The sequence below is a fragment of the Xenopus tropicalis genome, chromosome 6, assembly GCF_000004195.4.
Source record: "Xenopus tropicalis strain Nigerian chromosome 6, UCB_Xtro_10.0, whole genome shotgun sequence".
NCBI lineage: Eukaryota > Metazoa > Chordata > Amphibia > Anura > Pipidae > Xenopus > Xenopus tropicalis.
In genome coordinates this window covers 55,244,653-55,271,888 of record NC_030682.2, presented here as the reverse complement: position 1 = coordinate 55,271,888, position 27,236 = coordinate 55,244,653, and the positions used below count along the sequence as shown (strand labels likewise).

General features: G+C 37.3%; 1 protein-coding gene across 2 annotated transcripts in view; it reads left to right on the top strand.

Annotated features, from left to right (window-relative positions):
* Nucleotides 1–24,008, top strand: part of cntnap2 (contactin associated protein 2) — an 892,460-nt gene extending 868,452 nt beyond the window's left edge. Inside the window, exons 23-25 of one of the 2 annotated variants that reach the window (XM_031903464.1) lie at nt 4,770–4,991; nt 18,269–18,343; nt 19,588–24,008. In XM_031903464.1, coding sequence (XP_031759324.1) covers nt 4,770–4,991; nt 18,269–18,343; nt 19,588–19,787 — 497 coding nt within the window. In that variant the 3' untranslated portion in view covers nt 19,788–24,008. 2 annotated transcript variants of the gene reach the window in all.
* Nucleotides 24,009–27,236: the final 3,228 nt, after the last annotated feature.

Below are 27,236 nucleotides of genomic sequence, written 5' to 3'. Positions count from 1 at the left end.
ATAAATAGTTTATTTCATAATAAGTGACCATCAAAAGATTCTTTAATATAATTAATGATATATAGATATACAGTATATTATATATATATAGACAGATATATATACAGATATATATACAGACAGAACTTAGCCCATTATTTGGCTGATGTGGCCTAATATTTATGTGTGCCTTTGATTTTATAATTTTATACTTAGGATATATGTCAGTATCACTTTAATGCCTAATAAGTAGAACTGTTATTTTGCAGTTTTACAGAAGGCTTATATGCTTACAGTAATTGATGCTTTACAAAATGCTTTTCATTTAGAGAGACAGCCAAAAGCCTGTACTTAGCTCATACTGTATATAACTTACCACACTAGGTAAACGGCAAGTTTTCAATGAAATTTGCTTTCCACAAGTCAGTTCTCTTTAGGGTTAAGACACATGGAGCTACTAGTATCAACTACTTGTCATGGCTACAAAAATAGACAATGCTGATCATTTACTGATAATTGTCTCTATATGTGTTATAGCAGAGGCAATTCTCAGTATTGTCTAAGGCAGGGTATTTTCTGGTGTTTAGTAGCCATGACAAGTAGCTGCCAGTGATGGTAGCATCAAAAGATGTGGGCGACAAAAAAGATGCAGGTGACAAAAAAGACGCGTGACAAATGCGTTTCGTGGATTTTTTGCTGTTTCGCAAATTTTCTTATCGTTTCACAAATTTTATGGCAAAGCAAAACGAGACAGATTGGTAGCTAGTAGCTGCTACAAAGTAGCTCCATGTGTCTTCACCCTTAACCTGAATATAGAATAAACCAGGTATGTTCCTGTACACTTTAGTTAAATGGCATTTCCAAATATAACTAGCAAGGATTTTTTTAAGGCCTGTAGTGAAGAGATGCAAAGCTCAAGTTTAAATATTATTTCAGTTTTTGGGAAATATTGCATATACATTTGTGAATATTACAAATAAGTATGCATAAGTTTAAAGTGGACCTGTCACCCAGACATAAAAAGCTGTATAATAAAAGCCCTTTTAAAATTAAACATGTAACCCAAAGTCATTTTTTTATTAACACATCTATTCGCATTATATAAGCATTTAGAAGTCCCAGCTGTCAATCATATATTGCCTGACCCGCCTCAATGCCTTAGGCATAGAGGCGGGGCAGACAGTTACTTTCACTTTCAATTCAGAACTTCTTAGATGTCACTGCACTTCTCACATTCCCTCTCCCTCCTCACCATCTAATTGTGTAACCAGTTCATGGACATGGGTATCAGGTCCCCCCATACTGGCACAGAAATAAGATTTTAGCAGGACGCACAGCTTGCCTTAAAGTGCCCATACACTTTAAGATCCACTCGCTTGGCGAGGTTGCCAAGCAAGCAGATCTTCTCCCGATATCGCCCACCAGACCCTAGAGCCAAACAATCGAACTATAATGACGGCAATGGGCACAGTCAGTTTGGGGACCGCATAAACGAGCAGATGCTGTCCGCGATCCAACTAAATCTTTTTACCAGCCCAATCGATATCTGACCAATTTCAGGCCAGATATTGGTCGGACAGGCCCCAAATCGGTCTAAGGGACCGTTATTGGCAGCTACAATCGGCCCGTGTATGGCCACTTTTAATAATAGTGTCCACAAAATGGAGCCTGCCTGTTTTCTGCAATTGTGAATTCCAGTGCTGAAGGAAATAAGTTTAAAATAATTTATATAGAGTAACTGACGTTTATTTTGCTTGACAAACACAATAGAAAACAATTTGTAATTATTTCTTAGGGTGACAGGTCCCCTTTAAAAATCAGCAGAAATCATTGTAGCTTTATCTACTAACAGTGTAAAGTGTGTTCTGTCCTCACTATGTATTACTCTGCGCCAGTGTGTAGTTTAACATTCAGATAAACCTTCTCATAGTCCAATGAGAAGGAGAATGAGATCCATAGAATTTACTGAAAGATTAGGGCAGGAGGTAAAACTGAACCATAAAAGAAAGAAAATGCAATGAGTACATGAATGATTTGCATTGAGCACAGAAACAATAACCAAAAACACGCAAAGCATAAACTAAACAGCCACAAAATAAAGACACTGATGCTGGCACAAATTATATATGCAGTAGTGTCCCTGAGGTACTAGAAGCTGTAGAAGTTGCTGGAGAGTAGTTTACATCTCTGTGCTTACTAGTGATGTTACCTTAGGGGAGAAGGATGTGCTTCTTGCATACTAGTGAAGTGTAGGTGGGGCAAAAGGTCCACCCACACCTGACACTCCAAATCCATTTTGCCATAATTTTTATTTATCCATGTCCTACCTACCCGTGTATGACATCACCAGAGAGGACGGGGCAGGGCAGGTGCGATTATATACATCTACAGGCATTTTGCAATACAGTAATGTCACAACCCACGTCACTATTCCACACCATGAGTCATAAAATGGAGTCCAAGCTCCTACAAGGTAGTGTGCTGGGTCATTTGTTAGGAATATAGTAGCTAGATGGGTTCAAATGTAATACTGGAAATGACTAAACAGAGGTGCTGGATAGATACATGAAATAGCAATTAGAGGGAGTTCACACCAAATGAATAAGAAGACAATAAATATGATAACGTTTATGCTGGTGACTTAAGTGATTAAGTGGGTTTACATTATGTTTCTTTTTTGCACTTTTGAATGTAAATATATAGCGGAGCATGATGATTTGATGATGTTTTGTACATATAATAAATTGTATTATTTGAAATATTTGTGGCGTAAAGAAGTGTTGTAACAACTATGCTGCATTTAATAGACTGCATTAATGATACTATATTACGTGTTTGTTATGCTAGCTGTTTTTAGATGTTTATAGCTGAACATGTCTTTTAAAATATATATAACCACTTTTTGGCTGTAAATCAGACCAGCTAGATAGGCTAGAGCATGGGGTACACTGGACTCTAACACACAGGATGGGCCTTCACTATGTGGAAGGATCAAGTGAGAGGTAGTGCAACTACAACTCACCTATGCAGTGTTCAAAAATATAAGAAATAAAAGATGACAGAGGGTTCTTGCAGCAAAAAGAAACTGGTTTATTGTCCAGGACATGGGATATGCATTAAATACTTATCAATGCAGATGTAGAGCAAATGGATTGGCAGGTTCAATGCAGAGCAAACAGAATAAAGTTGCACCACTGTGGATAGTAGCATGAGCAGTAACAAAGTCATTAAGGTTTCTACATCTAGGAGTCCAGATCCCATACAACAGAACTGGATTAGGGAGAATGAATCCAAACCTGGTATGCCAAACCCCTGTCTTATTGCAGTTGGATTATAAATGCAATAGGAGTGAAATGAAGAATATGACTAGCACATGTAAAATTTCAAAATTAAAGAAAAAGGAATGGTAAAAACTAAGAAAGCTTTATCAGAAAGGTCTATGCAAATACAGCCATAAGTCCTCTATCAAAAGAAACACAGGATATCTTTCTCTTTACTCAGATGTGATAAGGTTTTATGCAGAATAAATATAGAATTCTAGGTGGCACTAATGTGGCAAATCTATTGGCAGTAAAATGCCAAAATGATTTTCCTTCTCCTTTAAATTAAAAAAAAAAAATGTATTTTTGAACAGATTTCAATGCAGGATTCTGCTGAAGAAGCTCTGTTTACTAATGTGTTTTGAAAAAAACATGTTTTCCCATGACAGTATACCTTTAAGTACAGGGCACAGAGATTCAAGAGAGCCCATGACAAGGTGTTACTCCTAGGCTCCCTTTGCCCACTCAAACATTGTTTTGCACTGATGCAATTTACACACACTGATGCCAGAATTGTGGGTAATACATTGCTTTTGCATGTATTTTTGCAAAAAGTATATTGCACTTTCCTTAATAATAATGTTTATCTTTCTAATATTTTCTCTTTAATAAAGTGTTCTTTGATTGCCTATAATTTCAAGTTGCTTGAGACAATGGCATTGATATGGGTGTCTAATTTACTTCTTTATGCTTACAAATATTTATATCAGGAGAGAAACATTTTGTGCTGGTATTATTTCTTCTGTCCGTGGTACACTGCAAAAAACAGCAAGGTCAGAAGGCGTCATGCTTCAGAGAAACCGGACCTAAATATCGACCATAACTGCACCATCTCACTTTCAAATGCCTTTGATCTGTCTCAATTGAAGTCACTCTGCCGCAATTAAATGTGCTGGTTCTGTCATTTTGTTGCCAAAATAATTGCCCTTCACAGCATCAGCAATCTTGATAGCACAGAACATGACAAGGCGCTAACAATGGAATTAATTAGACCCAAACTGATACATAGTACAGCAGAAATACATGCACTGGTTTTTTTATTGGATTTGCATAGAACATTGTCTTTGTATTTGTCTGCGCTTCAGGAACAATGCATATCTTTATTACAAATAATACAACACTGCATGCAGTATGTCTAATGTATTCACATCTACTGTAATGTGATACAATGCCCAAGATAGCAAAATCTCCCAGATTTAGTATGTACTGCAGCCCTGTGCCTGTCTCTGCTGCAGCTCTGTCATAATAACAGCTGGTATGAACTGAGACATGATGGTTTTGCTAGCTGTTTATGTCATTTACTAGCCATATTCACAAGGGTTTTGAGTTGCTCTGCATTGCAGATATTGTAGATGGAGTCCTGTCTTTCTGTTAACTGTGAGCATGATTGGCCACCCCTGAGCTTGCTTTCTTATGTGCCCTTTTAATGGCATCCACTGCTGACACATGAATCTTCTGCTTTGCTTTTAGAGACAGGAACAAAAGATCAAGATATCCATTCATACAATACTCCAGGCTTTAGTGGCTGCCTGTCCAGGGTACAGTTCAATCTCATCGCTCCACTGAAGGCAGCTCTAAGGTCAAGCAACAATTCTCAAGTGTTCATCCAAGGGGAACTTGTGGAATCGAACTGCGGAGCCTCCCCACTCACCATCCCACCAATGACTTCCAATACAGATCCATGGCACTCAGGTACATACAGGCTCTGTTCTCTACTTTCTTTCATGCATTTTGTGGAACATTCTAAAGACAATTATGTTTAGATTTTGTTGGGTTTTGCTATTTGGGCCAAACTTTTATTCAACAATTTAATGATTTTGATTACAGTTGTCTGCTTCTCAAGACCATTCTTAGTTTGCATACCTATATTTACAAGTATATGTATATACAGTATATATATATATATATATATATATATATATATTTCTTGTTAAAGGAGAACTAAAGCTTAACTAAAGAAACAGGCTAGAAATGTTGTAGATTATGTTTTGGGCTTCTGTACCAGCCCAAGGCAATCACAGCCCTTTAGCAGGAAAGATGTGTGCCCCGAAGACATCCAAGTAGCTTCCCTTCTTCTTTTCTGCTGATTCCCTGCACATGCTCTGTGCTGCTGTCTGTTACTGAGCTTAGGGACCGATCACAATATACTGTATATATAGAATATAAATGTAACAGTAAAAGGCTGATTAGTGATTCATTTGGATTCACCTAACATGGCACTTCTGAAACCAGTGCAATTAGCAACAGATTTAATAATTAGCCCTGTAGCATCAGTTTATATGACAGACCAGCCTCATTTTCTGCTTGATAGTTTGCAACGACCCTTAAGCTTAGCTTCCCAACAGCTGCTCATAGCCCACTGAGCATGTGCACTGTCCCGGACAGTTCTAACAGAATCCAATCCAGAATCCAATCCTGTGACAACTGTAAAGACCTATATCATTACTACAATAGAGATGCTCAAACTTTTGGCTAGTGCAGTCAGTTTAGTATATAAAATATGCATTTCTAGCCATATTCATTTTTAGGGTTTAGTTCTCCTTTAATTAAAGAAAGTGACATGGCAGCTATTCATATATATATGGAAATATGCAGAAAAGGGAAGTCTGCAATGCCCTGTGCTCATACTGCTATCTGTTTAAAGGGGACTCAAAAAATGCATAATCTTGTAGGAAATAATGAAAACTCTCTGGTTTCGGTCTTCTGACCTAAACATGATCATTATCCCTTGGCCCTTTATTAGGGCTCCCTGAAATGGTGGGTATGTCCTAACGGTCCTTGGCAGAAGCACAGAAGGAAGTGGGTAGTCAATTACAGCCCTGCATCCATGCACCAAAGATAGGCTGCAGTTCCTTGTCAGGTCTGCCTGATTGACTGGTATCCTACAGGGCTGAGAGACTCTCCTGCTCAGCCTGGGAAAGCGAACAGGAAGTGGAGCAAATGTGTTTTTGGAGAAAATGCCAATAAAGCAGCACAAGCACATTTCTTCCATATTTAGAGGAGTATAATGTAATGACACATTATTTATTTTTTTTACACAATGCCCCCCTTAATAAAAACAAATAATCCAAAAACTATTTAGAATAAAGTTATATTGACCATACATGATAATAAATTATTAAAAAGATATATTGTAATGTACAGAAATTTCAATCTCCAAACCTGCCAGCATGGTCGGAGGATGATAATACTTTTCTTTATGAAAGATACTAAATGACTGTTCTCTAGATAAGTTCCATGGCATATTTTTGATCTCAGCCTGTTGATTAGCTCCTCACACTTCTCTCAGATATCAGGCAGCTGACTCACAACTTGGAATAATTAGACAACTAATATAGTGCAGTTGGCCTCTTTATGGGGAGGCTAATACTTACTAATAGGACCGGAAAAGTTGCGCATTTTTCGTAGCGTTAAGTTTTAACGCTACGAAAAATGCGCAACTTTTCGCGTAAGTTTTAACGCTACGAAAAATGCGCAACTTTTTACGCAACTTTCGTAATGGATACGAAAAACTCGCGTTTTTACGCAAAAATCGTATTGGTAACGAAAAATTTGTAAAGAATCCGAAAAAATCGCAAAACATACGAAAAAGTCGCAAAATGTTCGTTTTGAAGTCGGAACTTTTCCAATTCGGGTCGGATTCGTGGGTTAGTAAATCAGCCCCAAAAAGTAATTATCAGGACAACTGAAATGCAATGGTTGGAAAGTGCATACAGAATGAATAAGACGTCTGATAAGACATCTGATATCGCCATCAGGACGTGAAGAGGAGCTACGACCTGCATGAACAATCTGAATAGAAAGGCAGCCATGCTTTCTTTGGCCTCTCATATGCTCTCTGTCTGTTTGGACCATGAGCCAGTCAATCAGATAACATAGGAGATGTAAAGCCACCTTAAAGAGATACTGACACCAGAAATTAAACCTTTTTTACATCTATCATAGCATTGTCTTTGCATAAGCTTTATAATTTTGCCAAAGTATTCAAAGTATTTCCTGATGCCTTTCCATTCCTTATCTGATCCCCCATATTTTTCTATGAGGGGGCGGCTGTTAGCATTAGGGGGCGGCATTGTTAGCAACATGACCTATAGGTAACTTTTTATGTAGACTCATAATTTGAAAAGTCATTTTTTCATGTCAATATCACTTTAAGCAGTATATTAATGATTAAGATTGTTTCAGAATTCCAATACTAACAACCTGCTGCAGACCCTTTTGGCAGCAAAAGGATTAAACACATTACAGCTCCATGTGCCAAGCATTTTATAGTGGCTATTAAGTCAAAAGAAAACCTTTAAGAATTATAGTGCCTGGCAGTTGTAACCATGTTAGTTTTTATGGCCTGATACCAGCAATTCTTTTCCTCTGTGTTATTGAGACGCACAGTAATTTAACAAGACACATATGCATTTACATTATCTTGTATGCTATTTGCCTTTTCTGTAGTGGGAGTTCCCTTCAATTCTTCTCCAAACTCTGGTGCTTCACCATCTAACACAATCCACTTGTTTATACATATGAAGTATCAAGATGTATACTTGAATCATGCCACCGGTATTAGTGATTTACAAATTTAATGTGTGTATACTAAACGTACCAAATGCATAATTTTTTTATTTGACCAAAGCAAAGGATTCAGCCAAATACTAAGCTAAATCCACACCTTAATTTTAAGCAAAATAAATTGTATAATTTAAAAAAAAATGTGTAGCCTTCAAAGTGACATGACTTATAGGGGCTCAGATTTGGTTTGGCTGAAGACTAATTCCAAATCCTGCAAAAAATTGCATCCCTAGTGTATATGAGGGATTCCTTATCAGGTAAACCTGTTAACCTGTAATGTACTGTAGGTGGAAGGCTTTGGAACATCTAGAAGCAACTAAAACATGTACAATACTTTGCTTGAAATAGATGAACACAGGCTATATTGAAGCAGTTGCAGAGGGTGGGGGGCTATGCAGCGGCGTCTTTTGATTAAAAATGGCTCATGTAACTCCATGTTTCTGAATTTTATGTAAACTAAATGCCACATGGGGAGATTTGTAACCATCATTAAAAAAATCTACTGCTGGCTACATATCTCCCCATGTGTCATTGCTCTAAGTCTTAAATTTGTCTTCATTTTTTTTGACACCTGGCCTACCTCCTTTCATAATTGTCCGTGCCTCCTTACAGCTTTGCCTCTACCCCTTATTTCACTATCTCATCACCAATTATGTCTAGGACTTTTTTTTTATTTTGTAGAGTAGGCTCTTCTAGCAATTTAGCAACAATTTAATTCCAATGTATTTTATAAATGTAAAGTTCTTTTTACAACAGTTCCACTCCATTAATCTTTTTTACTCCAGTTTTACTTTACTCCACATTTGTAAAAAAAAACACTGGGACTCATTTATAAACTTGGCAAATTTGCCCCTGGGCAGTAACCTATGGCAATAAAATCTTTGCATTTGTTGTTCAACCTGAAGCTGGCTGAAAATAATCAATCACTTATTGGTTGCTGTGGATTACTGCCTATGAGCAAATTTGCTCAGTTTTAATAAATAAGCCCCACTACGTTTGTACAGGTGCAGGGATCCATAGCAACCAATCTGCAGTTCATAAACATCTTGTTGGTTGTTATGAGTTACTCCACCTGAGCAAACGTTTTCTTTTATTACATATGAGGAGTCATATCTGTGCTCCTGCTGGCTAATCATTGGATCTGGATCATGCAAACATAAGCAGTCAATGGCATATTAAGAAGTTGCTGTCAGATATTTTTATTGCACTCAAAATCTCAAGGATAACTAGTTTCAGACAAATATATTTATATAAAAATAGTAATGTACCGAGTGCTAAAAATGTAAAACATATAAAGTGAATTATTCTACATCCGAGTCACAAGGTTAATTATATAAAATACAAAAAGCAATAACCCAGGAGGTGTTGGGAGTGACTATATAGCAATTAAAAATTGAAAACTAGTGAATTTTTGGCTATGCCCCCATTTGCCCAGTTACTCACACACATTCCCTTCTGAAATGGTTGTGATTATAAATAGACCATTTAATTGACAGTTATTGCTTTTAATTTCAACTATCTTAGGGTGTTACTAGCAATGGTAGCATCCATTGGTTAATCATAGATTTTGGTTGGTTGTTTGTCAGTTTTAATAGCACAGAAGGAACGCAGTATGCCTCACTGAGTGTGAATAGCAATGGATGGGTGTGGAAGGGGTAGTGTTCTGCTGCTATTTCCACATAGTACAGCACACTATTATCTGGCATTCCCAACTTTCTCTGGAGACTGTGTAAAGGGAGCAGGCTGGATGTGGAAGCTGGCTCCTGGCTTTAGCTAATGAGGGGAAATAAGCGATGCGCCTGTGACTGCAAAGACCTTTCTCACCTCTGCTTCTGGGCAGCTGACTGAAGCGGGAGAGCAGGGTCAGACCTTGAGATGGGCAGCAGAGGCAGCTGCCTAGGGTGGACATGGAAAGTTAGTGAACTGAACGACCACTCAGGTGAACATGGGTGGAGTGAGCATCCTGGTTTGGGGCAGGTGTCTTAACTTCCTTATCCATTGCCTGCTTCACAATATAGGTTGCCTGTCACTGGTATCAATGACGAAGCAATTTCTGGGCAGGACTGTCTCAACAAAATATAAGGTCTAAAGCAAATGTAACATCTAGAGCCTAAAACATGTACCATGTGAAATGTGGAGCCTAAAATACATTAGGCAATCCACTTGTTTCCATGCCACCCCTTTTAACAGTCCTTTTAACCATAATGAGTACTACATTACCCATATATGTTGCAGTTAATAGATTCAGAGAACTGCATTAACCAGGCATCCTAGTAAAATTACTTAAGGAAATGGATAATGAGCACTGCATTAAATGTTGGTGTTCCAACTATGAGTGACTACAGTTGCACAATGCTGGCACGGTGTCCCTTATGTTCCTTTAATCCCAATTCTCTCTTAAAGGAACAGTAACACCAAAAAATTCAAGTGTATAAAAGAAATTCCAATATAATGTACTGCTGCCCTGCACTGGTACAACTGGGTTGTTTGCCTCAAACACTACTATAGTTTATATAAAGAATGAAGCTGTGTAGCCATGGGGGCAGCCGTTCAAAGGAGAAAAGGCACAGGCACATAGCAGATAACAGATAAAACACCATTGTATTCTACAGAGCTTATCCGTTATCTGCTATGTAACCTGTGCCTTTTCTCCTTTTTTCTAGCTTGAATGGCTGCCCCCATGGCTACACAGCAGCTTATTTATATAAACTATAGTAGAGTTACTGTAACAAACAAACAACTTTTACCAGTGCAGGGCAACAGTACATTATATTTCTTTTACTTTAAAACTCTTTAATTTTTTGGTGTTACTGTTCCTTTAAAGACCTAAGTATGCTCTTACCTTTCCTACTGTATTTTTATTTAAAGTATATTCTCTACTATTTTTTTTTCCCATCTTTAACCATTAAAATTTCCATTTTGCTTTCCCTTTTCACTTTCTTCTCACTCATCTTGTTCCCTACTATTCCTTTCATTTCTGCATTCTGTGGTTTCTTTAACTTTAAACTCTGCTTTCCCCTTCAAATTCTGCAATTTAATGCTATCCTCTCCACCATTCCCCACCAGTGCAAAGGGTACCACCAAGGTTATCACTTTGGGTGGGCAGCTATATACAAATCTACACAAAACTATATGTCGACAGCCACATTTAATAACAAGGCTAAAATCAACTGCAAGGTTCTGCCTTGCAGTTACACAGAAAATGAAAAATTGTCCCAGATCAAAAAAATATTTACTCTGGCAAATGGTAGTCCTGTCATTTAGAGTTTCTGGATAATGTATTACCAGATAATAGATCACATAACTGTATCTGCTTTGCTTCCTATATAGAAAGAATTTTAGACATAATTTAGTAGCTATAATAAAGGCACCCAATTAAGAGAAGTAAAAGGAAATATAATCAATTACACTGTAAACTAAATGCTGATGCCTTAAGCTAGAGCAACAGAACATGGGCCCTTTAATGCAGCTCCAAGATGTATAATTAGTTGGTATTCCCATATAGCATCAGACAATAGAAAAAGGCTAGGAGGTAATTAGCATATGGATTATTCTAAACATTGCTTTCAGACCATTATTCAGGAGAGAGCCTAGGCTAAAACTTATATTGATTTTATTCTTACTCAGCCAATATTGAGGTTAAAAGGCTGAGAGGCACTCTGCTTGTATAGATTTCATTGTGTATTGATGTTTTTTTAGGTATTTTATTTTCAGTCCTTTCTTGCACGTAGAATTGGCACATGTCCTTAAGCATAAGGACTACAAGCATTTAAATTGTCATAGCTTATGTATTAAGGCTTCTCTCAAAGTGAGCTGAGCATATGTACTGTATTGCTATACTGTAATATGGCTGAATCTTGCTCCCATGAGTACTTATTTATGATCAGCTCAATTGACATAAGATGGGTAGATAGCATGCTAATTCAGCAGCCAGTAAATCTTACCTTGTGGTATGATTTCTGTTCCAGGAACTGGATAAAGGGATAGAAGCAGGAATACCATTGATTCTATAAATCTGATCTTTTCTTGAGCTTACTTGAGCTCCACTGATGTGATGTGGACATGTTTGTTACACTTTCAGTCAGCATAAAAAGATGAATTGGACAAATAAATCTTTTGCAACCACAAATTTATAATCTGGGATATTTTTTATTTCATGTTTCCACTATTCTTAACCCAGTGGAACAATACAAAATATATAAGTGGAGATCTCTCCTTGTCACTAGATGGATAATGCCATTAGATCAGTCATAATGTTATAAATATGACAGGGTTCCCTACCTCAGCCCTGTGCAGGTGCATGTTGCACTTTCAGGGCACCTTCAAAAACACAATTCCATGCTGAAATACGCTGAAAAGATTCTAACATTTCTCATTTTTTCTTTTTAAAAATTCGAATAAACTAATTTCCATGACTGTCTGATATTTACTTCAAAGTCTGAACTGAAAAAGTCTGCGGGAAAAAAAACGCAAAATTCCATATCCAACTTGTTGCAGCGAAACCTCTAACTTTGACGAATTGTGCAACGAATTGTTGTACAAAAAAACAGCGTAAAAAATCTAAAACTTTTTGAAGCAAAGAAGAAATTTAGCCTTTTGGCATGTAGTAAATCTCAAAACAATTCCCAACTTTTTTTCTGAAACTTCTAGAGGGTTAGTGAATGACCCCCTTAGGCTTTTATTGAAATCATCTGACGTGTAAATTGTGCCAGACAATAGTTGCTTGGAAACAAGTGCACTATTACCTTAGACTAAACTGGAGGGTGGTGTAGGGGTTTATGTAGATGCTGTATACAGCTTTGGTTTTCTAAGTAAATGGAAACTATACCCTTTAACATCGCAGGCCTCTACAAAAATATATAACACTGGAAAACACACAAAAAGGTAAAGTTTATTTGCATATGATACACCAAATGGCATCAGTGATGTAGATATTAAAGTTTAGTCACCTTTTTACATAGTGGGGTTGATATGTGAACATACGGGATAAATTGCACAAGTGCGGTTACCAGTAGCAACTAATGACCAATTAGTTATAAACAGACAACTACAAGTTGGTAAACAAAAGCAAAGTTCTGATTGATTGCTCCTGGCAACAGCACTATGTACCTTTAAAAAAAAATACACACACACACATATATATATATATATATATATATATATATATATATATATCCAAGAATGCTATTTTTCTACTGTCTAACACTGATGCCTTGGAACACTGGACCATTGTTAAGCCATTGCAATACAGTGGCCCCGAGGTATATAAGCAGGTCATTCTCAGAGGCATCTGTTAATGTTAGCCATGCTTTAAATTGAAGCAAATAAAATGGAAAATGCTTACAATGTGTATATTTTGCCACATTTAGCTTTGTAATAAGTGCAGGGTAAGGCTTTTCTGCTTCTAAGTAAGAGAGGAAGTGCAGAGCATCAAAATTTAATGAGTATAGTAGCTTCACTTTTAAGGAGCAATAAATCCCGATCAAGGTCAAGCAGTTCTGTAAATGATTCCCAACCTACAGGGAGCTCAGGCTCACTATTTGCAGCATTCTTATGTCAGCATTTAGCAGGGTATGTGTTATAGAAAGCACAAGGGAAGGCAAATGTTAGACATCTCTTTAGCAAGAAAATCTATTTAATTCTTGTTCTACTCAGAACCAAGACTGAAAGCAAATTTTCTGTCTTGTCTGAAAATAAAGACATAGCATCCAGGACTTTATAACCAGTTATAACCAGTTTAATTTTGGAACAATAATAATGTATTGTTCAACTGGAGGCCCATTGGCCCACTGGCCAGATATTATAGCCCAGAACCCGCTTCAGGGTCACTATTAACTTCTGTGCAAGATGCTGTCATTTTATTATAACATGGTCCATGTACATGTTAAATAGTGGATAATCTGCTATATGATTATTTAGGTATATAAGTACTCTAGTAGGGTAATAATTGGGCATCTGAATGACTGGTCCTTCAGCTGATCAGTTGGATCAATATGGGAAAATTCTGTCCAAGGTAGGTCTGTTTTGGCCACTAATTCCCTACACATATAAATGGAGTAATCACTTGGCCTGGTCCTCAGTTTAGACTTATTAATGTGATTGTACCAGAAATTATCAGACAGATTGCCCATTCAGTGAAAAAGGAATGGGCCATTGATAATACAGGTTTGCTGAAAATGTAAAAAAAAAAGAAATCAGTGCATTGTGAGCATCTTAGCTTTTATATTTAAAGAAATATAATTTCTTGGCTAGGAAATGCTAGCATTTGATTGATTACCGTATTTTTCGCCCTATAAGACACTCCGGAATATAAGACGCACCCAATTTTAAAGGAGGAAAATCTAGGAAAAAAAGATTCTGAACCAAATACTGTAGTAAAATATTTTATATCAACTGTATAAAGTTAATTGTCTCTGGGCTCGCACATAATGAGGCTTCCCCCAGGGCCCCCCCAAGCATCCTTCAGCTTCCCCCAGGGCCCCCCCAAGTATCCTTCAGCTTCCCCCAGGCCCCCCCCAAGTATCCTTCAGCTTCCCCCAGGGCCCCCCCAAGTATCCTTCAGCTTCCCCCAGGGCCCCCCCCCAAGTATCCTTCAGCGTCCCCCAGGGCCTCCAAGCATCCTCCAGCTCCCCCACGGCACCCCCAGCATTCTTCAGCTTCCCCCAGGGCCCTCAAGCACCTTCCATTTCCCCCCTAACCTCCCCACAGCAGCCTCCGGCTCCCTTGATGTCTTCCTCTCTGTGCCGCGGCTCCCAGCTGCTTCTGTGCTTTTATAAGGTTGCGCCCTGTGCGTGTGACGTCAGTATGCACGGGCGCAACCTTATAAAAGCGAGGATGTAGCAGAGAGCCGCGGCACATAGAGGAAGACGCAGTTCGTCGTATAAGACGAACCAACTTTTCACCCCCAGTTTTGGGGAAGAAAAGTGCATCTTATACGGCGAAAAATACGGTACATTATCAGAAATTCTGTACAAAATGCTCAGTGATTAGTTCTGGACTGTATCTGAAAGCAATGTCAGCACTAGAACTGTGTTCAATGGCAAGGGTGTAAAGGTCACTGTCATTTGACTAAATTACAAACATTTCTTTTGGTGTGATAAATTGTATTTTACCATCTAGAAATCAGAATGAAGGACTTGGTAGATGCCAGGAGTACCTGTCTGCTTGAATGCATAATGCTGAGAGCAAAAATAAGTCGAGTCTTTAAAAAGAAACATTAAAAGTAACCCCCTGAGTCTATAATGTACAATAAGATTCTTGACAATGGCTTGCTTACTACTTTGTTGCAGCAGAGAAAAATAATAAAGTTTACGGAGCAGTATCGACATTACTGAGTAAAACCACTATTTATTGTAGTCATTTAAAAGCATATGCGAGTGTTATAACAATCAGGGTAATACGCTGATTGGGAGGGGTGGGAGGTATGAATAAGATATCTACCTTTTACCCTATAAATTCGAAGAGCCAACAGATCACTTTGTTCCAAAAGTTGGTACAAAGAGATATAGATTTTTTGAATACTAGAGAGAGATCACATAATTTTGATAATATTTCTCTGGGTGAACGCAGGGCACTAAAAGATCTGAGTTTAGATAAGAGCATTGTGATTAAGAAATCAGACAAAGGAGGGTCAGTAGTAGTTTTAGATACTTCACAATATTTATCAGAAGTTACTAGACAACTGACGGATATAGAGACCTATGAAGCTCTAGATAGTGATCCCACAAACAAGTTTAAATGTAGTCTTAAGGATTTACTGTGTGAGGGTCTGGAGAATGGTGTTCTGCCTAAGGGAGAATATGAGTTTTTGTTATGTGAGAATCCAGTGATACCAATTTTTCATATACTACCTAAGGTACATAAAGCTCTGAGAAATGTAAAAGGACGTCCCATAGTAGCAAGTATAGGGTCCCTCAGTCAGAATTTGTCTGGATATATAGATAGGTTGTTGCGTCCTATGGTAGAAGCTCTACCAACTTACCTGAGAGATACCACTATGTGTATAAATCGAGTTAAAGATATCGTATTTATTTTTTGTTTGATGGACGATTTTATCTTCAAAAACGTGGAGCCGCAATGGGGGCTTCATTTGCCCCTACGTATGCCAACCTTTTTATGGGTTGGTTTGAACGACTCCATGTTTTTGGGATTTCTAACATATATAGGACTCATGTAGTGTGTTTTTTTCGTTACATTGACGATTGTTTGGGTATTTGGGATGGGGATGAGGATTCACTCACTGAGTTTATTAGTTATTGTAATGAGTGTGTTAGGGGTATTACATTCACCTTTGAATCACATATTAACACGATTTCATTTTTGGATGTACAATTTACATCCAAGGATGATTCTATTTTCACGGATTTATACAGGAAACCCATAACTTGCAACACTTTGTTGCATTATGGGAGTTCTCACCCGATTGGTACTAAGAGGGGCATCCCTGTTGGACAGTTCCTCCGTTTACGGAGGATTTGCTCAACTTGGGATGCCTTCCAGTGCCGTGCCATGGAACTGTGGGATCGGTTCTTAGATAGAGGCTATAATACAGAGACTCTTAAAGTAGCATATGAACGAGCCGTAGCCACTAAAAGGAGTGATTTATTGTGCTATAAACAGGTTTCGGATACACAATATAAAAAGGGTATAGATTCCCCTAAGGTTCGTTTCTCTATGACATATGGGAGAGATTCTGGCCATATAAAAAGAAGTGTAAATAGATATTGGGGGATTCTTTTACAAGACCCAGTTTTGGCAAAGGTCCTAGGGAATAAGCCCTCCTTTGTATACAAGAAAGGGAGAGATATAGCATCACAGTTTTCCCAAGCCTATTTGTTTCACAATCACCATCAGTAAATACACCTTGGCTTAGATATAAAGGAAACTATCGCTGTGGTAGAAGGATATGCAAGGCGTGTCAATATCTTAAGATATCTAAAGAGTATAATAGTACCTTGACAGGGAAAGTATATACAATTAGACGTTACTTTAACTGTATTTCAAAGAGAGTTGTATACTTGATTACATGTGAATGTGGATCCCAATATGTTGGGAAAACGATACGTAGGGTTAGTGAGCGCATTCTAGAACATGCCTCAGCGGTAGAAAGGAAGGATACTCGGTCGGCCCTAGCTAAACATTGTATAGAGCAACATAATGGAAATTTAAATTTCTTTTTTCAGATCATAGATACTCCAGCTCTAAATATGAGAAAGGGTGATTGGGAGAAAAGACTTCTAAGGACTGAGGCATATTGGATCTATCAATTAGGCACAATGGAAACACAGGGGGGTATGAATAGAGATTGGGAATTGACATGTTATTACTGATTTTTTTTGTTATGATTTAATGATTAATAATCGGAATGAATAATAATATGATACTCTGAAGTCCTTGTATTCCTCCATATTTGTATTCTGTGATATGATTTTATATTCGTGGTTTGTGGTAATGGTTTTATTTTATCTGTAAAGGGTTAACCTTGATGGGGGGTGGAGTTAAGTTGGAGATAAAAGGTACCTCCTCTAATGGGTCTTATGCAGCTTTTGAGAAAGTGGCGTGACGCCACGAAACGCGTCAAATAAGCGTATTACCCTGATTGTTATAACACTCGCATATGCTTTTAAATGACTACAATAAATAGTGGTTTTACTCAGTAATGTCGATACTGCTCCGTAAACTTTATTATTTTTCTCTGCTGGATTTGTGCTGTCTGGGTATCAGCACTTACGTTGAGCAGGACAGAGTGACCGGTAAGTGCTCCCGTGAGATTTATTTGGTACTTTGTTGCAGCAGTTTGGGAAGACTCTTTTTGGTTTCAGCACATTAATATTTCCCACCCAAGCACAAAGCAAGATTTGTACAGCATGTTTTTGCTGAAATTAGAGTGGAAGAAATTGACTGACCTACACAAAGCCCTGACCTCAATGGAACATTTCTGCAATAAATTGAAACACACATGAGCCAGGTCTGATTCCGAAAAGCAGTGCCCAATCGCACTAATGCTATCGTGGCAGAATGGAAGCAAATCCCACCAACAATGTTTCAAAATCTAATGAATTAAATTGAAAGGCTGATTGAGAGCCAGGCGTGATCCCAAAAAGCAGTTTTCAACTGCACTAATGCTCTTGTGGCCGAATGAAAACAAATCCCACCAACAATGTTTCAAAATGTATTAAATGTATTTCATGTGATGGTTTTTTAGATGTTTGTACTAAAAAAGCAGCTGTGTATGGCAAACATGCATGTGAATGAAATTAATTAAAGTTAGTTCTGCTCAGTGTATAGTCTGTCTAAACAAATAACAGAAAGCTACATAGAACTTGTCTGCTAATAATAACTATTACTCTCTGAGGTCTTTCTGTAGTGATCTAATAATTAATTCCCAGGATCTTTCTTTGTAGAATCGCCTGAGTTTCCAAACAATGAAGGCCAAGCCATTAAAGATGGTGTGAACAGGAATTCTGCAATCATTGGGGGTAAGATAAGTATATATTTGTTTCCTTCAGAGACTATAGAGCAGTGACCCCCAACCAGTGACTCAGGAGCAACAAGTTGCTCACTAACCCCTTGGATGTTGCTGTCAGTGGCCTTAAAGCAGGTGCATATTTTATAATTTGGAGGCAAGTTTTGGTTGCCTAAAAACCTGTTGTACAGCCACAGAACCTCCTGTAGGCTGCCAGTCCATATAGGGGCTAACAAATAGCCAATAACAGGTCTTATTCGGCACCCCTAAAAAACTTTTTTTATGCTTATGTTGCTCCCAACTCCTTTTTACATTTGAATGTGGCTCATGGGTAAAAAAGGTTGGGGACCCCTGCTATAGAGGATTTAAGAAAGGCACACAATGGCTTATCTTCAGGTTAGGTTTTGTGCCACAGGCAGGACAGACAGATATTGTATGATTTATCCAAATATGTGAATGGATTTAATGATCTCTTTACATGACCCACTGGGTCTCAAGAGGCATAAGAATAACATTTTGATCCCTGCAATGTTTGGGTTGGCTGATAAGGGATTCTAGCAAATTGGAACTGTCTCCAAGGGGGCTAATTTTTTTTTTAGCGCCATCAACAAAAAGATCTAAATGCTCATTACCCAAAACCACATGCGTCTCACAGAAAAAGGTTTTGCAGAAGCTTCAAAAATGAATACACCACATATGGATAAAACAGGCAATACATTATTTTCTGCAAAATATGTTTTTGGTGTGTATATCCTTGTATAAGATAATAGGGTTGATTCACTAAGGTGCGTTAAAACGAGCGCTATTTATAGCATGCATTCAAAATTTTATTGCGTCTTATTTTTCGCGTCTTAACGCACGATTCACTAAAAGGATACTTGCGTTAATTTAGATGCGATGCTGTTTGCGTTATTTAAGTCGCAAAGACTATTTTCGTGTGGTATTTGACGCAACGCGCGCAAAGCTAAGATAGCACAGTTCTTGTCAGTCTCCTGGAAAGCAAAGTATTGAATGGAGCATAGTGACTTTTAACCAGCTTAAAGTAAACTGTTTCTTTGGGTAACCTTTTAAAGGCTTCATCTTACTAAGGCAGAATCACCCATTAGACATTGAGCAGACTTCCAGTATTCAAGCGGTCAGTCAGTTTTATGCAATGAGTTTTATCTCATTTCATTATCTTCTGCATACTGTATATATAGAAAATATTGCTGATTTAGTAATCTTCTAATTTCAGTAATTTTATTTTTCTTTTTTAAGGCATTATAGCTGTGGTCATCTTCACTATACTCTGCACCCTGGTGTTTTTAATACGCTACATGTTTCGTCACAAGGGGACCTACCACACAAATGAAGCCAAAGGAGCTGAATCTGCTGACACTGCCGACGCTGCCATCATAAACAATGATCCCAACTTTACTGAAACTATTGATGAAAGCAAAAAAGAATGGCTGATCTGAGAGTGAGCAAGAGCTAATCCAAGGGTTTGGGGGGGATAAAGACTGTCTCGCCAGAGCTCAGCTGCAGACTTCTACTCACAGTACCTGCACCGTTGGGATTCCTGCAGTTCGATTGAATATGTTTTGACAGTACCACAATGCTTAAACCTTAAAAGAGGCATTCAAAAGTACTTTTTTATTTACTTCTACAGTTGGGTTTTGCTCCTTCTGTATAGCCCTGCCTAAAAAAAATGAAATATCAGCTTTTAGAATTTCAGAATTGGTTGACAGTACTATCTGTATTTTACTTTGTGTGTTAAAAGGCATTCTATAGTAATGGGCCGTTTTATACAGTTTTTTAAAGCCCTAAAGGATGAAACCCTTTGAATATACAATATACAGTTTATTTATGTATTTATGTGTAGGTGTGTGTATAAACACATATATATGTGATTTCTACTGTAATAAGGCCAGTGGATAAATATCAAAAACAATGTTCTCTACATACTTCATTAGCTGCTAATGAAACCTTTTCTGATCCCTTGTAAACTTTAACTAGTAACATCTCAGTGACTATATCCCAGTCCTGTATATACACCTACACACACACACACATAAATATATATTTCTATATATACAATCTATCCAAATCATTATGTTCATTTACTACAGACATATACAGATATACTTGCCTTTGCATGAAATGGGCACTAAAGAATGCAAGGTATGAGAAAGCTTAAAGATTTGTCATGCCAAAACAGAATGATGCTGCCAACTTACAAAATGCCATCACTTTAATACCTTGAACTAGTGTAGGCTGCTGAGCAATGGCTAAAAAGGAAAGCATGTAGACTATACATAAATATTGTATATTTTCTTATTTTCCTATATATTTATTTCATTTTGTTTAATGTTTCCTTCAGACACTACACATTTTTAACTAATCTGCATAATTTAACAAAGATATGCCTTATAATATTTATGCACTTGTATCCTGCTGTCTACTATAGTTGGTGGATCTGACCTTGAAAAGATGCATGAACTAGGTGTGCATTGAGAAATGGCTTTAAAGAGTTGAGGAAAAGTTCAGCTGCCATTTTAAAAATGTATTTTTAGGGTTCAGCTGCCAACCTATTCAGCAGGGTACAGTGTCAAAATTGCCCAATAGTAATATAGTAATATATTACCGGCCAGAAATGGTTTGCCCCATAGATTAGGTCAGTCTTCCCAATTTTCTTTCAGTGCCACCTACAATATAGCGAGGCAGGTCAGACATCCCGCAAATAATGCAGGATCTTAGGAAAAACCTCCATGACTTTTTATTATGGAGTTTGGAAATTACGATGATTGTGGTATGTGAATGCTAGGAAAAAATAACAAAACCCAGCCCAAGAAAAATCACAGCCATAACATTTAATGTACGCCAGTAGTGTTTTTGAAATGCGCTGCTGTATATAAGCGACCTCTATCAGACAGATGCTGGAAACAGCTGTGTGACCACAAGCTGAAGACCCCTAAGAAGAAATACAACCTATATATAACAAACCTTTAATTAATTTTATCATATTTAAAAAAGGATAGACACCATTAAGCCACATAGCAATCATCATTGAAGTCATATACAAGTTATTCTCTTTGTAATTGCAATACCCAGTGTGATACAGAAGTTAGGCACATGAAGAGGTGGCATTAGCAAAACTGCTGTCTATGTAAACTGGAGCCAGAGTTAAACAATTTATAATATTTTATCTTTGTAGATCCATGTAAAATATACTTGTTTCTTTTTAAACAAAATATTTTAAATGTTTATTTCTTAACACATATTCATGGATTTATTAAAGTCCTTTCAAGGAACGGAACTGTTTCCAGTGAATAACAAGATATTTGGCATTGAAAGGGAAATATACTGTGTTTATAAATAGTCCTCATGTTCCTTTTTGGATCCCTTGAATCAACAGGCAAGTATGAGGGCATAAAGTATTATGTGCATAATACATTTACCTTTTTGATAATGATATACATTTATCAATGGGTTACTATAGGAAATAATATATCCCCTATTGTATAATACATATGGAGGAATTCTCAGGAGAGTTCCATCATGGGCTGTGTGCTTTTATACAGGCCATGTAACTGGTTGGTGACTTCTAGCATAATTTACAACAGGAGGTACAATATATATATATATATATATATATATATATATATATATATATATATATATATATATATATATATATATATATATTGTTTTATAATACACATTTCATGAGTTATAAGGCACCAGTGACATCACTAAGCACCTGGACAACATCACTAAGTGCTATTTATAAGAAATTATTTTACAGGTATATTCATGGCTCTTGTGTATTATATGACTCTAAATTATATCACTTGTAATCTTTACCTCAGTCCAAACCACTACAAAAAAGTTGTTCAGAAAATTAGCTATTCTGTTAAAAGCAATCTAACAAGAAAATACATTATGTCACCTTCCGCTCATACAGAATGTATGAATTCAAATTTGTAGAGAATTAATGAAAATGAAAAAAAATTAAAAATGAAAACAAATGGAACATGCCCCTATTCTACAATCTCAGAGGGTTATGTAATAAAAGGCACTTAGTTTGTCTAGGAGCAGTAACTCATAGCAGCAGGTAGAATTCGCTGGTGATGTGATGAGCAAATTTTTTTCACCAGACATGGATTTGCAGCAAAATCTTGCATTTCACCATTGGCAAACTTCCTCACGAAACTGTGATAAAAAGTTGGCGTGACAAAAAATTTGCAGAGAAAAAACACCCATTCACTGTAACGTATTTGGACTGAGCAAAAATTTGAACGCAAAAAAAGTTGCACACATAAAAAAATTGTTGCACACATAAAAAAATGTTTCATGATAGCTGCATCAAATGCATTTTCCTAATTTTTTTGCCGTTTTGTGAACTTTTCAGCAGCTTCACAAATTTTCTGGCAAATTGAAATGGGACCGATTCACAACTGCTCACCTGTTTAAAAGCAAACATCCTATTGGTTGCTATGGGTTACTGCTCCTGGGCAAACCTAGTGCCTTTTATTGCAAGTGAGGGTTAATGTACTAGTAGGATTTATGGATTTGTAATCTTTTTTAAAACTTTACATTTTATAAAAAAAATCTATAGTAGTGGTAGCCCTGAATTAGAGCCTAAAGTAAAGCCTATGGATCACCAGTGTAGAATACCCTTTAAGACTGTGATTCTGGGCACAAAACTAAACCACTGGGAGCACTGGCCCATGCAGATTATGGACACCACTCTGTTTTCTGCAGTTGGAATTTACAGTAGATCAGTATGACAGATGGTGCCATGCAGGTTTTGAATACAGCCTTGTACAAATGACTTTGAGGATCCATTTGGCAATAATTTGTGTGTGATTCAGCCCTTTGGGGGTCATTTAAAAAGACATGGCAAATTTGCGACCTATAGCAACCAATCAGTCATTAGCCTTTTTCATCCAGCTGCAGGTTAAGCAATAAAAGCAAATACCTGACTGGTTGCCATGGGTTATTGCCCAGATGCAAATTTTCCCAGCAGTGCATCTTATATTTCCCAGCAGGTCTGAACCCAAGGCAATGGGGAGCAACACTGGTTTTATGATGTTTTCTATTAATCTCCAGTCTCTAAGAACCACTAAAAAACATGTGCTCAAGTTCAATTCAAACGAGTGTATTGCCACACAGTGAATGCACAGAACCACAGAGCATGGCAAATGCATTTACCCAAACACATCCTAAGTGATTCGTTCTCAGGTAGAATAACATAAATATAGAGCTTTTAGTAAATATGTAGTTTAATGTCGTGTTTTTGGGTGTGGTTCCAAGTGATCACATTAATGTCAGGTGTAATGATTTTCTCCTGCTATGTTGACTGCAGCCTAATAATGTCATGTTAAAAAGGTAAAGTCTGTCGCATTTTGCATTAAAGTTAAAAGTACTGTACTTTCCAATATTGCTAGTGGCCAAGTGACCTGGCTGTTGATATATTTGCCTGACCGAACATCTTTCTAACAATTGCTGCACATTGATCGATATTAGATAAATAAATATTCCTGGCTCACTAACACTACATATACATTAACCTGGCTGAGGACCTGAGCTAGTGACAGCTTCAGTACATTTTGACATTTAAAAAATGAAGAAACTGTACAAAAAGGTGCATAAACAGGCAGATAAAAAAGTCACTGTATTAAAATAACTTTAACCAATTTAGCAGAAGTATTTGCATTCCCAAGATAAATTAGACCAAACTTCTGAAATAAATGCTATAAAAGTGTCATGTAATATTCACAAAGAAATAGAAACGTGAAAGTAATGAATGTATGATTTGGTGGGTGCAACTTTAAACAGGAATTCATAGGTTATTTGTCTACTTATGCTGCTGTGTGGGTATCCAAACCATACATAACTGAAAGGGGACTTGTTGCACAGACATAAAAAGCTGTATAATAAAAGTCCTTCTCAAATTAAACATGAAACTCAAATCCCTTTTTTATTAACACATCCATACCCATTATAAAGACATTTAAAAATCCCAGCTGTCAGTCATATTAGTGATGTGTGGGTTGGGGCGATACCCACGGGTTGGGCGGGTTCGGGCTGACCTTGGCACATTAATTGCGGATCGTGGGCAGGCTTGCGCTCACCCACCCCACCTGTGATCTAAAACTGCCGGCTTCCTCTTTCAGTTCTCTAAGGTATAGGCACGCGGCCAACTCGTCCACCCCTTTTTATACATCATTGCAGTGTGGGGCAGGCGTGGGTCTATAAATAGAGGGAAGAAGTTGGGTTGGGTAGGGTTGGGAGCAGGCGGGTTAGGATCGGGTGCAAGTCAAGAATTTCTCGACTGGCACATCACTAAATCATATATTGCCTTCCCCGCCTCCATGCCTTAGGCATAGAGATGGGACAGACACTTACGTTTCATTCAGCACGCACTCCCTCCTCACCATCTTGTGTAGCCAGTTGTGTACAATTGTGTAGCTTGTACATCAGGTCCACATGCTGGCACATAAACAAGATTGGCATGATGCAAAGTTTGTCTTAATAACAGTTTCCACAAAATAGCGCCTGCCTGCTTGTTGTGATTTTGTACTTCCAAGACTGAAGGAAACAAGATTTTTATTATTTATATAGTGTAAGTAAAGTTTATTTCACTTGATAAACACAATAGAAAAGAATTTGGAATTATTTATTAGGGTGACAGGTCCCCTTTAAAGGCAGGTTGGAAAATGTATAGTTTAAAATAATGCAATTGAAAAGAAATAGAGATTTAATAGAGGAACCAAATCCACAGTACAGATATGAGATCTATTATGCAAAATGCTGTGGGGTTTTCTGGATAAGTGATCTTTGGATCCCCATACTTTAAATTTGCTAAAAATTATTTGAACGATTAAAAAAAACTCAGTGGAATCCCAATATCTATTAATGCAGCTTAGTTACCATACAGTTCAAGGTTATTCTGTGGGAGATGGGCTTTTGATAATTGTGAGACTTCTGGATATCGGGTTTCCGGATTGAGATCCCATACCTGTACTTTTACAGTGGACCTGTCACCCAGAGAGCTGCCTTAGGCATAGAGGCGGGACAGACAAGTACTTTAACTTTCAATTCAGTTCTCACTTTCTCCCTCCTAACCATGTAATTGTGTAGCCAGTGCAATGGCCTGGGCATCTGGTCCCTCATTCTGGCACATACACAAGATTTTGGGGTGATACAAAGCTTGCCTTAAAGGGGACCTGTCACCCTAAGAAATAACTCCAAATTATTTTCTATATTGTTAGTTGAGCAAAATTAATTTTACTTACTTTATATAAATAATATAAACCTTGTTTCCTTCTATCTTGGAATTACTCAATCACGGCAAGCAGGCAGCTGCCATTTTGTGGGTACTGTTATTAAGGCAAACTTTGTATCATGCCAAAATCTTGTTTATGTGCCAGAATGGGGGACCAGATGCCCATGCCCTTGCACTGGCTACACAATTAGATGATGAGAAGGGAGGGGAAAAGTTAGATGTGCAGTTACATCTAGGTAGTGCTGAATGGAAAGTTATTGTCTGCTCCACCTCTATGCCTAGGGCATAGAGGCGGGGCAAGCAATATATGACTGACAGCTGGGATTTTTAAATGAGTTTGGATGTTTTAATATAAAAATGAATTTGGGTTTCATGTTTAATTTGAAAAGGACTTTTATTATACAGCTTTTTATGTCTGGGTGACAGGTCCTCCTTAATAACAGTGTCCACAAAATGGCACCTGCCTATTTGCTGTGATTGTGTAATTACAGGACTGAAGAAAACAAGTTTTATATTGATTATATAGTGTAAGTGAAGTTTATTTTGCTTAACAGACATTTTGAATGATTTCTTAGGGTGACAGGTCCCCTTTAAAAAATCTAATTAAATTATAAATCAGACCAGAGTTCTTAAATAAACTGGGGTCTTCTATATATGTGTTTGGATAAAGGTGTAATATTCACAAAAATAGAAAACATTTTATAAAACTTGAAAGCAACAACTGTATGATTTTGTGTGTTGAACTATAAAAAGATCCACCATAAATAACTGGTGAAGCCCAAAACCAGGCATTAAAACACGATTAAAAAATGCTGCAACCTGGAGAGGACTTACTAGAAGTGAGTAGTAGTGCCGTAGAGATAAGATGGATAAAAGTAGAAAAATATCCAATATCAACAGATATCAAAGAGCTACTTCAATGACATTTCTAACATTATAGAAAACTGCCTATAATACATATAGTTGAGCATTTATGAAGCTTGCCACTGTTATAAACCTCTCCTCCAATTGTCATAAAAGCAAGCTTGCCCCACCATGTTTTTGTATAGGCCATGTGAAGGAAATATTATGGTTTAAAGATGTGTTTACCCTACCGGAGAACTGAGCACAGCAGACTTTTATTTTTATTATTTTTATATGTACAGCAATAGAAACTGACATATTGGCCATACACAGAGTAGTCAATTTGACAATTTCACAAAACACCTATAGGCAGTTCTACCATCCATGTGGAACATTTAGGTCTGTATTAATGGGACAAACATCAAGCCAAACAGAAAGAAATGAAACAAACTACCCTTCAATATCAGTTTGTGTGAAGAAAATACCCCTAGGATATGTTACTGTAACTGGCCTTAAATGTGCAGCAAAACCTCCTATATAGCACTTTGCTTCATTAACAGTCATCAAAATAAATCTGTTTGAGTTGTGTAAGCTTATAATATTTTGGGCTGGGACAGGGTTGGGACAACTGACAAGAAGGGATATGAGCATCTGACTTGTAGAATGTGAAAGAAAAGGGAGGGTTTGGTACAGATTTATGAAAGAGCAATATATATAAATATATTTGATATATGTATTGTCAAAATTCAAAGGAAACATTTAAGCAACCCCTATAGATAGATCATACCTGTAA